This window comes from Diabrotica virgifera, chromosome 6, assembly GCF_917563875.1.
Source record: "Diabrotica virgifera virgifera chromosome 6, PGI_DIABVI_V3a".
Taxonomy (NCBI): Eukaryota; Metazoa; Arthropoda; class Insecta; order Coleoptera; family Chrysomelidae; genus Diabrotica; species Diabrotica virgifera.
Window position 1 is genome coordinate 84,190,832 of NC_065448.1, and position 13,242 is coordinate 84,204,073.

At 32.5% G+C, this 13,242-nt stretch overlaps 1 protein-coding gene across 2 annotated transcripts in view; it reads left to right on the forward strand.

The window, feature by feature from the left end:
* The first annotated feature begins 3,840 nt into the window (after window positions 1-3,840).
* Window positions 3,841-13,242, forward strand: part of LOC126886505 (zinc finger protein 235-like) — a 50,672-nt gene continuing 41,270 nt past the window's right edge. For both annotated transcript variants that reach the window (XM_050653468.1, XM_050653467.1), the window contains exons 1-3: window positions 3,841-4,018; window positions 4,148-4,286; window positions 4,347-4,472. In XM_050653468.1, the coding sequence (XP_050509425.1) occupies window positions 4,172-4,286; window positions 4,347-4,472 (241 nt within the window). In that variant the 5' untranslated portion in view covers window positions 3,841-4,018; window positions 4,148-4,171. The remainder of the gene's footprint in view (window positions 4,019-4,147; window positions 4,287-4,346; window positions 4,473-13,242) is intronic.

The window sequence follows — 13,242 nt, forward strand, 5'->3', positions numbered from 1 at the left end:
ATTCAAGTTAATGCTTGATAATTGACAATGCACTCTTCATAGTAGGTTTACATTCTCTTGATTATACTTGCGTTCCAACAACAAAAAGCTAAAGGCTGCTTTCATATGGAATATAAGCTTCTGACCATATGATCATAATGATCAAAACGTTTCCATATATATATTAATTAATATATTAATTAAAAAAATTACTTTTTCTCTTTTCTCGATTGCTTATTAGTTTTTATTGTATACTATATATTTTTTCAGTTATTACATCTTTATATTTATAGAAATAAAATAGTACAATACTTATTGGTTTTTTATTTATTTACCCCGATATTCGACTTTAAAGAATGTACTGGCTGGTTTTGGCTGGAATGTACGGAATGTTTTGGCTGGTTTCCAAGACAATAAAAATTGAAAATATTGACATTCGATTTTAACATACAGTTTCTTGTTGTTAATCACGAACATTTGTCATCCAAAAAGAATTGGATTCCGTGACGGTTATAACGGCTGTTATTTTTCGATTATTTTACGAAATAACGAATTAGGAAATACCTCGACAAACAAGTAATTGGTCCTAGGTTTTCCTACGATTTTACTAATTTTGTCATCTTGTTTTACATTCATATCATATTTTGAGTGACTTTAAAGCAGTACCTACGGTTGTAACTCTAAAATCGAAGTCCGATGTCAAATTTCTGATCTTTAATACCATTCATGGGTTATAAGCTTTCATTCGACACCTCATTTGTCATTCTATCTGTATTAGTAACTGAGGAGTTGTATTCGCGGTCGGACGGACAGACAGTCATGAAACCAGAAGTATATATTTGTTCTCGTCTTGCGAATGCGCGTCGAATAATATATCACTTGTGCTATTGCGGTGACTTTAAAAGAGTACTTCCGGTCGCATTTCTAAAACCGGAAGTCCTAGGTCAAATTTCCCACCTTTAGTACCATCCATGGTATAGTGACGGAGGAGTTACATTTCTCACCTCATTTGTCATTCTACCTGGTATAGTGACTGAAGGAGTTATATTCGCGGTCGGACGGACAGACAGCCTATTAGGTCACACCAAGTCGTTCAAATTCTCACCAACTTGTTCACACTTTTTCAAAATTGGTGAAAACAACAAATTATATTTTGTATCGTTGTATCAATATAAGCCAAAAAGAATAATTAGTGAATGTCACGCCACTATAATATATTTTATTATTGGTCTTTCAATGCTAAAATCAGGATAAAAAAAGGTATTTTATCCATGGTTTTAATCAATATAATTCTCACCATTACTTTGTGTTGTATTTGCAACCTTTTGTAAATCAAAAATAATTCCACCATATTAAGAATGTCAACAAAAGCCGGCCCTGCATGCAACCTTTCTCTCAGTGCAACTAAAATTTTATTGATACACGCCAGAAATGTGCGAGACTTTTCTCAGTGTACTCGCGTGTACACTTGCCAACTCGATACTAAAATTAAGTACATGCTAACAACAAAAGAATCGCCGTCCGTGTCGGTTCTTGTGAGAGATATGTATTCTTTGATCATAGCCACCTTTACTTAACAAGCCATGAAGAGAAAAAGGCAACATCGCAATTGATGACGTGCGTAGTCCGACTTTCGGACTACCGCTTTTGAAAACACAATTTTAAAGTAGAAATTCTGGTAAAATTTATAGTTTTTTTTGAGTCGAACAAGAAAATATTATTAATTAGAAGTTTGTACAAAATAAAATTAAAAGTACTTCCTTGTAAGTAACGTTTATTATACAAAAAAAAACCAATAACAAGAATATACATGGGATTAATTTTTTTCAAATCCTAAGAAAACTAATGAGTATTTTTCAAAAATTTAAACGCTGAATGAAAGATTACGTTAGGACCGAGGGCCGAAATCACTGAAAACTTCTATGTTTATTTTAATAAGTTACAGGGGCGAAAAATTAAGAAAATTTAGTGTGATTTTTAGTTTCAAATATGTCATTCAAAAACAACTTTTCATTCATTCTAAGGGACTTTCGGCCCTCGGTAATAAAGTAATCTTTCATTCAGCGTTTAAATTTTTCAAAAATACTTATTAGTTTTCTCAGGATTTCTCAGGATCATTTAAAATACACTGAAAATTTTGGCAGGCGTCAAAATTTTGCATTTTGTTCCTTTCCCTTTAAAGTTTTTCGCACTTATTTAGAAACACCCTGATTTGATAAAGAACAAAAATCTAGTTCTTAAAGTAGCTAACTTTTTTTATTATCCAACATAAGCGAAATAATAAAAAAAAACAGAATGTTATTAAGAAAACCAGAGTCTATAGTTGGGTTTTAATATATTATTATTATTATACAAAAAAAACCAATAACAAGAATAGGGTCTAGGACATTTCGCCGTCGTCGTTTCGCCGTCGCCATTTCGCCGTCGCCGTTTCGCCGTCGAGCCATTTCGCCGTCGCCGTTTCGCCGTCGAGCCATTTCGCCGTCGCCGTTACTTGTATATAAGTTTTGAATGGTTTTCGAACGATTATATTTCAAACACTTTTGCATAATGAAGTTTTTTATTTTTGATACAGTAAAAACAATTGAAATTGAAATCCCTTTTCTCAATATTGTTTATTTCCGGGAATCTGATAATAGTCATATTTTTAATACTGTAAATATTTTATTTTTCAGAGGAAAACAATGTATAGCTGAATACGAAAATATAACTTGGTTTTACTAGCAACATCAGCATTTTATTTACACTGACATTTAGTATAAAAAAAGTTAGTATGTTATCACGTTCTTGTAAACTCAACCAATGCCGGGATGGCGACGGCGAAACGGCCGACGGCGAACTGGCTCGACGTCGAAAGGGCCGACGGCGAAGTGGCTCGACGGGGAAACGGCGACGGCGAAATGGCGACGGCGAAACGGCGACGGCGAAACGTCCCAGTCCGACAAGAATATGTGTAAAATACTTTATTTTAAATAAATAATATCTTATTTTAAATTATATACAAATATCGCTAGAAATAACTATAACAACAATTTCTCACATGGTTTGATGTGAAGTGTTGGGGTTTAGAGTCGATAACTTTCTTTTTTTGTTATTCCCCTTAGCATTACTTTTCTTTTTATACTTTTTTGAAAATGCATCACTTTGATGGCTGCTATTTTTGTTTTTTGTATAATTATTTAAAACAATATTACACATAATTTTTATAATAGCAGAATAAACTTTGAAGGCATTTTCCCCACATTCACACTCAAATTCAAAATTTAAATGAAAGCCTTCATGTTGTAAACCTTTCATTACCAAACATGATAACAGCTTCAGGTGACAATTGTGCTGCAAAAATAATTTTTCAAGATTGGGACTATTTATAATAAATTCGAATGTTGAGCAAAGATGATAATAAATAAATTTTACTGAGTCTGTTGCTAAGCACAAACCATCTCTCTGCAAATAATCGTAGTAATCTGCTCCAGTTGTCTCTCCTTTATTGCAGAAAACAAGCTGTTTGAAATGTTCACAATAGTTTTTACTTTTATGAATTTGATGAGCCACATATCCACAAATATATAACTGGGTTGGTTCATCCAATTTATACACTTCTAAGTGGACGCATTTCTATATGCACGTAAGTTTATATAAAAATATATTATACTATAAAATATATTATATAAAAATATATTATATTGAACTAAAATCATCTTAATAACATACCTTTTAATGTTCTTTATAATTTGGAGCACGAAATATTGTAAAATATTTGAGTTTTTCTGATTATTTAAAAACATTTAAAAATAAATGAGAACTGTCACAATTAACCGGTCTACGCTTAGATGTTGCCAAGTTTCAACTTCATGGCTTGTAAAGTAAAGGTGGCTATGCTTCTATGCTATGCTACGATCTACGATTCTCATTTGTTTCATCGATTTCGATTTTATTAATAACTTAGCTGCTTCCATAACATCAAGAAAATTGTTGAATTATAAATAAAAGTGATCAACAAAAAACAAATTACAGTACGAAAATAATATGGTGTCTTTAGGTACAGGCTTTTCAATTTCCTAGAATATTTTGTGATGTTATGATACCCATTGCCTTATTGATGTTGATCAAAATAAAATATATCATATGAGTAATATTATGTTTTTATGTGCGTTTCCTATATTTTTAGTCAGTGATTTACTAAACTATCACTATGGAATTTAACATTAATGAAAAATTTGTTCAAGATGAACAAAAGTATATAGAGGGTCAGCTATTCAAATCAACAGATCCTGGGAACTTGAAACATGAACCAGAAGATAACTCAAGTAATAAAAATTAGTAGGTACACTAAAAGATGTGATGTAATTAATATTTTTATTTATTAGCTATGGAAGTGAAAGCTGAAATTAAGGAAGAGTTTGTTGAAGTTGGCCAAGGATACTCCGAGAGTCCACTATCCATGTCCCTTGATTTGGGAGGTTTGAAGAATGAATCAGATGAGTGTAATTCAGGTGAGATAAACGATTTTTTTATAACTGTTTATTTACAATCTGCATGATTTCAGAATATTAACCCTAGAAAGAGGGACTACCTATCATAAATTTGACGACGCCCCTTGGTTTTCGTCACAGTTTGGGTGCAATCACAGTTTGGGTTGTGCATATGTTTCTTTATTACTGTATTTGTGTATTAGATTTTTTGAGGCACATCATACATTTTACGATAGTCCACTGTTTAATTTTGAGTACAGTTAGGACTGTCCTCAAAATTTAGGAAGAGATTGAACATCGGTTACCTGAAGAAACGAAACACAAGGTATATTTCTATTGTTTGACTAAAAAGAACAGCTAAACCAGTTCAGATATCTAGGTGAAGATTTATCAAGTTATCATGACCCAGCCAGAGACCTAAGAAGACAAATAATAAACAAGGCTGCAGTCATGTCTGGATGTTTGAGAGATGTGGTCTGGAATAACCTATATATTATAAGAGTGGACAGCAAAGTTAGAATTTATAAAACTTGCATCAGACCTGTTATGACCTATGGTATTGAATCAAGAAAAGACACCAATAAAACTAAAAGCATGCTACAAACAGCCGAAATGAAGACAGCTAAGAGCAATTAGTAGAGAAGACAAGAAGGGATAGAATTCTAAACAACATCATCAGGGAACAATGTGGCATGCAAGATGTAGTAAGATGGGGTAGGCAAAGACGAAGAGAATGGTTCAGTCATGTAAAAAGAATGGAGGAGCACAGACTACCAAGAATTGCTCAACAAGGAAAACCAGCTGGCAAGTGTCCACCAGGGAGACCATCAAAAAAATGGAGAGATAGCTGGCAGTCTACCTCTCAAGAAATACTTCCAACATTGGAATTAACAGATCGACAGTCTACAACAAGTATAAGAAGAAGACTAAAAAGAGGCGCATGACTACTAGATATTGCAACCAAATGCCATCACCTTTATGTGACGAACACCGAGGTAGTATATGTACAATATGTGAACACAAATAGTGTACTATTCGTTGCAAGATATTTCGGATTTAATCAGATTTATCATTTAGTAAAGTACCTTTAAACTTTGGATATCATTTAAAATTGAACCTAATCTAACGAAAGACTAAGGGTGACTATTTGTTACAGCATTAAGGAAGTACAGTCATTTTGTGCACGGATAGTACATCAACTCTATTTATATTTGTGCCACTTTTTAAGATTGCTAAGATATATATTTTTTCTAATTTTTTGGAATAAAAGTGTTTATAATTCTGGACCTCAGAGGTAAACTACACTATGTCAACATGGTGTTGTTTTGATTAAGTTTCTTTAATCCGATTATTTTCTTAGTTGAATTATACAAATTGGTTATTTATCATTAAAATATGGACACATTGTCTATCAAACAATTATGGGATATATCAGATTTTTATAGTATTTTAAGTGCTCTAAACTTTGTTGCAAACACATCTTAGACACAGTTTCTCGAAATATCATGGTGTAGTTTACCTCCGAGGTCCAGAACTACATTTGTATTTATTTACCAATTTTTTGCTAGATGTAAAAATGACGATAGTCCACCAAAACCTCCAGTAAGTAATAGCCCACCTTTCTAGGGTTAAGTAAATGTGTTACTAGTTTTGGGCATGAAGGAGAGACATCCAATGATGTCTCACCTTATTCTATTTATGTTTTATCTGCTACAGAATGGCCAATCTCTAATAAAGTAGGTAATATGTATTTGACTTATTGACTCATTTTAGAGAAGCCATGAATTTACTAATGCTGATTCAATCAATGAGTTAAATATTGGCCAATACCATGTGTCATGTTGATCCACACATCCCATGTAGGTAATCTTTTTCTCATAAGCATCTTTAAGTGCGTCACAGTTTTTTGATTTCTTTCCAACGCATTAAACTGTATGTGACAGAAAAGAAGACACGTCCGTGATTACAGACATTTATAACATTTAGTCTAGTTTTCGATAGATTTCGCTATAATCGAAAAAAATGATTTATGAATTATATAATATATCTACGAGTAAAATCTGTATCTACAATTATTTATAAGACTATACAAATCAAAGAAAATACCATTTTATAAATGCAATAAACACAATTGATTTGTTTTTATGCCAAATTGCAAATAAATGTGACAACTCTCAGATTTAACTAAAATGTCATGTTAGAATAAATGTTATAAATGTGTGTTATCACGGACTTACCTTTTTTTCTATCATTTGTGACGCACTGAAAAATGCCTATGAAAAGGACCATAATATTATAATTTTTTAACACTTGTGGTTGAGAAATTAAATGTTTCCTTTGAGCTTGCAATCCCATCTACTAGCTTGTGCGAGAGGTTCTAGGGTTAGGTGGGGTAATTGCAAACACTTTTTGCCAGTTCGAAACTTGTTTTGTCATAAAATGCATAAATGTTAATTTTTAAGAATTTAGCATTAAAAATAATATTCTTTGACATTTTATATTTCATATTATATGCCTACATAATGTTAATAAAGTTAATTTAGGTTCCTCAGATATTGTTTACAATTACCCCATCAGTTTACATTTCCCCCTGTGTTAAAGGGGTAATTGTAAACAAGTATCTCAGGATATATGGTAGTAAATGAAATAAAACTTAGGGGAATTGTAAATATGTCTGTCATTTATTTGTCCACCGAATTTAAACAAATTATATAGCTGTTTACAATTACCCCAAATCAAGTCTATAACCTGAAGCCTTAGGCTTTATCTATGATTAAAAGGCAAATATTTTCAAGTAGAATTTTGTTCAAAATCATTTTTAACAAAACGAAAATACTTTATTTATAATTAAAGTAGTATCAATCAGCTACTTTTTTTCATTTACGGACACAGAGTCAGGGAAAGTATAAATAAGCTTGCGTTCACGTGATTGAATTGTCGGTTCAGGAAGCACACCTTTTATTGAAAAAAAAAACTAATCTTTGAAATGTTATTTTCAATTATTATAAACTCAGTGTTAGTGATATTAACACTTTTCATTCCTGTAACTCGAAATTCATCTCTACCCACTAATTCATTTACAACACACAGATAAGTAAAGTGTGTCTTGTTTCTATTGCCACCAACAAAATCAGTTAAAATATAGCATCCTGGAATAATATCTTCACGATTAGGTGGTTCGTATCTAACCTCAGGTGTGTTTTCTATTTCCATATCGATTCTGAATTGCTCTTCTGTTTCTTCATCGCTACTGTTAGTAAAATTATCTTCAAAAAAATAGTTGAAAGACTGATAAGTTTGTACACACTTGAATGAATAGAGGAAATAAAAAATGTAGTATATCAAAGTGTGTAAATAATTTATTTCTTTAGCTGAGCGCTTTCGACATAAACGTCATCATCGGAGCTAATGGTCAATTGTTAAAAAAGTACCGCTACAAAATTGAGGTGTTAACATTTGCATCTTGTGAAAATAAATTTTGGTTGGATATGCTATGTCCTCCGTACAACCTTAAACAGTAAAAACAGAAAAACGGCCACATTACACGTTACACAAACACAAAAAAACTTTTTTCATGGTATAGTTATCACCCATCCATTGTTGGCCTAATAGAAACAGCTGACTCTAGAGCAGCTGAGAGTCAGCTGTTTCTACTAGGCCAACAATGGATGGGTGATACCTATACCATGAAAAAAGTTTTTTGTGTTTGTGGAACGTGTAATGTGGCCGTTTTTCTGTTTTTACTGTTTGGGGTTGTACGGAGGACATAGCATATCCAACCAAAATTTATTTTCACAAGATGCAAATGTTAACACCTCAATTTTGTAGCGGTACTTTTTTAACAATTGACCATTAGCTCCGATGATGACGTTTATGTCGAAAGCGCTCAGCTAAAGAAATAAATTATTTACACACTTTGATATACTACATTTTTTATTTCCTCCAAAATTATCTTCACTCTCTACTTGTTCTTTTGTTTTAAGTTCTTCTAAAATTTTTGACTTTTCATTTTCTTTTCTTGATCTGCATTTGCTTGTACCTTTCTTTTTTTAACGGTAGTTTTCTTATTTGATTTCTTCTCCTCAGCTTCTTTCAACCTTATCATGACCTCTTCTGATGTTAAGAGGAAACAGTAGCGATCAACAGGTAGCGAAAACGCGTTCCAAGATTGCGGCTGTAATTTTGAATATTTTTTCGAGATATTTGGCACACGTATTCGTAATATAATAAAGAATGGCGGTACAGAGCCCAATTTGAAAAATATATTAATATGTGGAAATTACTCTGTAATTAATCACACTATTAAAAAACGAGTCTGTACCGCCATTAAGAAGAACAAAAAATTCACTTTCTTCAAATAAACTTTTTTATTCGATGCCTAGATTTTGTGTCATTTTGGAACTACTAATGAAATAAAAAATTTTAGTAGTTCCAAAATGACACAAAATCTAGGCATCGGATAAAAAAGTTTATTTGAAGAAAGTGTATTTTTTTGTTCTTCTTAACGGCGGTACAGGCTAGTTTTTTAATATTTTATTTAATTACAGAGTAATTTCCACATATTAATATATTTTTCAAATTGGGCTCTGTACCGCCATTCTTTATTATATTACGAATACGTGTGCCAAATATCTCGAAAAAATATTCAAAATTACAGCCGCAATCTTGGAAAGCGTTTTTGCTACCTGTTGATCGCTACTGTTTCCTCTTAAGACTTCCCCATAGCTAGACGGAGTCGATCTTCTAACGACAGTAGGCTTTTTCTTTAACTCAACTGTTTGACTTTGACTTTTCTTTTGTAATACGGATGAAAATATTTCCCCTACGGTCCGAGGATTATCTAAAGGTTTAATTGGCGAGGGTTCGTTCATTCTTGTTGACAAGTCAATTGCGATATTTTGTATTTCTGGGCTCATGGAATCTTCAATATTTGATGCTGAAATTATAGGTTTTGTAGGTGTTTTAAGCTTTGGTTGGATGACACTAGTGGAAGTGAACGGTTGGGAAAGGAAATTTTTATTAACAAACAAGGAACCACTATCTTTTTGGGTTGTAGATGTAGATTCAACATCATTTTGGAACATGATATTACTGTTATCAACGGCAATATGTTGTGTTAAACACTTAGTTGAATGCTTTTATTTTTGTACCTTTGAAGGTCTACTGGATCAAACAAGCCACTTATGATTCGCGTAGCACTTCTCCAAGTAAAATTCCAAATTGGTCCTTATTTAGACGTCCAGTTCCTTGTCCAACTTGAGATTTTCCATATTGGACCAATTTTTTATCCCATTTTACTTTAATTGGTCCAAACACACATTTATCTAAGGGCTGGCTTCTATCAGTCAAGTGAGAAGGGAAACGCATGAGTTCTATTTTATTTTTTTCTGGTTTCTTCTACTATCCTTAGACTATAATGACTTGCATGACCATCATACAACAAAACTGCAGCTTGATCCACATTATCATGGCTTCGAATATGTTTTGCATGTTCTATAAAACAGTCTTTAAACCAACAAAAATTGTGGTTCCTCCATCGACCCGTTTGACGATGCTGCATACCTGGTTCCTGGATATGATTGTGTAGATGTTCAACGGGCTTGAACGGCAGCCCCTTTAAAAACAATTAATGGGGGAAGAAAAATCTATCTGACACGCATATCAAAACCGTTGTTGACTCTCGTCCAGATCCACCTGATACTCGGTTAAGAGGCTTCCCTTTTTCACCCAGTGCTTTTAGTCGGCTAGGATCACTGGCAAAACCACTTTCATCGCAGTTAAAAATAAATTTAGCATTACTAGGCCCCTCCAAATCATGCTTTTATAGAGATCCCCTAATTTGGAATAAAATTCATACACAGTTGCTGGATCTCGAACAGTTTTTTGAACTTTTTGAAGATGTTCAGCCTTTTTTAGGCTGATATTTCTTTTCATGAAACCTTGGTACCAGTTCTCTCCTGGTAAATTATCATGAAATGGATTTGGTATGTCATTTGCTTTAACATATTCAGACACCAACTGTTTCAGTTCTTCTTTATCGCAAGGTAATCCAATTTGTGCCCGAGCTATCAAACATGCTGCAATTTGCTTTTCAGCCTCAGGACTAAGTACAGTTGGTCGGCCAGCACCAATTCAGTGCAGGGAGACCTTGAGATCCTTTATTCGATGAAAGATTACTGAGATAGGAATTCCATATCTCCCTTTTGCTTGGCGACAGGCGGTGTTGCCATTTTGAAGGTCATTTACGACTCGTTCTATGTCTTCCAAAGAATAAGTGGGAGGTTGTTTTTTCCTTATGTAAGTTCTTGGCATATTGGACCTGGAATAAATATAAAATGCCCATAATTAAAGTAACATACTAATAAAATACATAAAAAATGACTGAATAATGTTGTTTATCTTTACCCCATAAGTATATGATGTTTACAATTACCCCATAATACAAAAATTAGGGGTAAATGTAAACATCCTAATATTTTCTCAATGACCTTCGAATTTACAAAGACAAATATCTCACATTGTTTTCAATACCTTTTGCCATCAATAACTAATAATATTTTTACTTACCTCTATATAAAATCCAAGACAACAATTTTCTCACACCAATGCTAAAACGATTTTCAATTTTAAAAACCAGTAAAATATAAAATACACATGTAGGCTGCATAAACCTTAGACAAGGAAAGAGAGAGGACGAGTAATCCTATGACCAAAAGTGAAGCCAAACCGTCACCAGAGATTTTGATCATCGACGTATCTTTGGGGTATTGTTATGCATTGAGTATTTAAAATGAAAACATGAAATGTATTTAAAATGAAGAATTTGTGTACGGTAAATGTTTTATTAAGTTGCTCATATTACGTACATATGTTTCAATACATACATATGTTTTTATTACGAATTTTAGATGAGGATTTACTTTATTTTTTATGAAATTTTAACCTTCAACGAACACCCACCACTGGCAACCCATTGTTATATTTGACGTGACCGCCATGTTTTTGGTGACAAACAAACCAAAAACTGGCTTCACTTTTGCAACATGTGTATTAAATGAGTGTTACCCGTCCTCTCTCTTTCCTTGTCTAAGGCATAAACAATCAGAACACAACCTCAAACTTGCCAATGACAGTAGACAGTACAAAGAAAGCTATGTTGCCAGCAGTAGGTAAAAAAATTATTTTGACAGTGTTAACAATCATGTTTACAATTACCCCTTTTTTACAATTACCCACCTGACCCTATATTTTCAAAATTAGATGCTATAGTAACACACTTGTTATCCTTCCATTTTACAAAAAGTATTTCTACATTTACATCAGACCAAAATCATATGAACCACGAGCTTTTTTACTAAGGGTTTTTGTATCTTGTGTAGGACACTTCATAATATATTTTTCTGCAAGGTTCCTGTTGCGCGGTATCCACAGTTTTGACATCATTGACATGAAATTTTGCATATATATAGCTAAATGTGAAAGGAAAAAAATATATATTGTACCGATGTGTGCTTTTGCACTGTGAAATTCAGCCCTTCTCGGGGGTGAAAAAATATAAGTTTAAAATAAGTCCGGAAATGAATAAACTGACTACCTAATTCTAAGCAACTTTTATTTTATAGAGTTTTTTACAAAGTCGATACTTTTCAAGTTATTTGCGAGAGAATATCTTAATTTTTTCAACACAAAAACCCCGTTTTCAGACAGTTTTTGCAAATAACTCAAAAAGTAAGTATCTTATATAAAAATACATACAATCTTAGCAAAAATAAAGATTATATTGTATACAGAAATGTTGTATGTATGAGGTGTCTATAGTGTTTGTCACTACGAGAAGTCAGCACAGGTTCTTACTAATAACGTGATTATTTTTGAACAGACTTTAGTTGAAATGGCTTGAACGAGTCACTAATCACGAGTGTATACAAATTTTGAACAGCCATATCTTAACCAATTTTTGTTTTACAGAAAAACAAGAAAATCCAAAATATTCAGATTAATATAAATAATAACGGTTAATTTCATTTGAGATGCTAATTAGGGGTTGATTTTCTCGATTTTGTTTTACCAAAAAAATAGGGACCCATTTTATTTTGGGCGTAACTTGCTTACTTTTAATGCTACATACTGTTTTAAAAAACAAAAATAAAGCTTTTTTAAAAGTTTTAAAAAATATTTGTTTTTCAGAAAAACAAAAAAAATTCAAAATATTCAGATTAATATAAATAATAACCATTAATTTCATTTGAGATGCTACCTAGTGGGTGATTTTCTTGATTTTTTTACCAAAAAAATAAGGACCCACTTTATTTTGGGCGTAACTTGCTTACTTTTAATGATACAAACTTTTTTAAAAACCAAAAATACAGCTTTTTTAAAAATTAAAAAAAAAGATGTAATGAATTTCCCGCAATAAGTTCTTCATTTTTTGGTTATTTCACGTTAAAATATTTGATTTGGAATTTGACGAATATGAACATATTCTTCATTAGCTACAACTCTGCTCCTACTGGGTCTAGACACCTCATACATACATTTTTCATTTTTTTTTGTAGTCTATATTTTTGCTGATTGTTTTTATATACTATTTATCATAAATATGTATACTATATACTTTTAAAGAAAGATCGGTCAGATAGGCTAGCAGTCTGAAGAGCTTGATCGATAAATCTAGAGGATATGCAATCGTGGTTCGAGCCCCAGCCGGTGAATAAAAAAATTAACCTGGTAGTCTAAAATTCCAAAGAATCTACGGCTTGGTCTGGAATAAGCTGGTATCTGATCGGTCTAT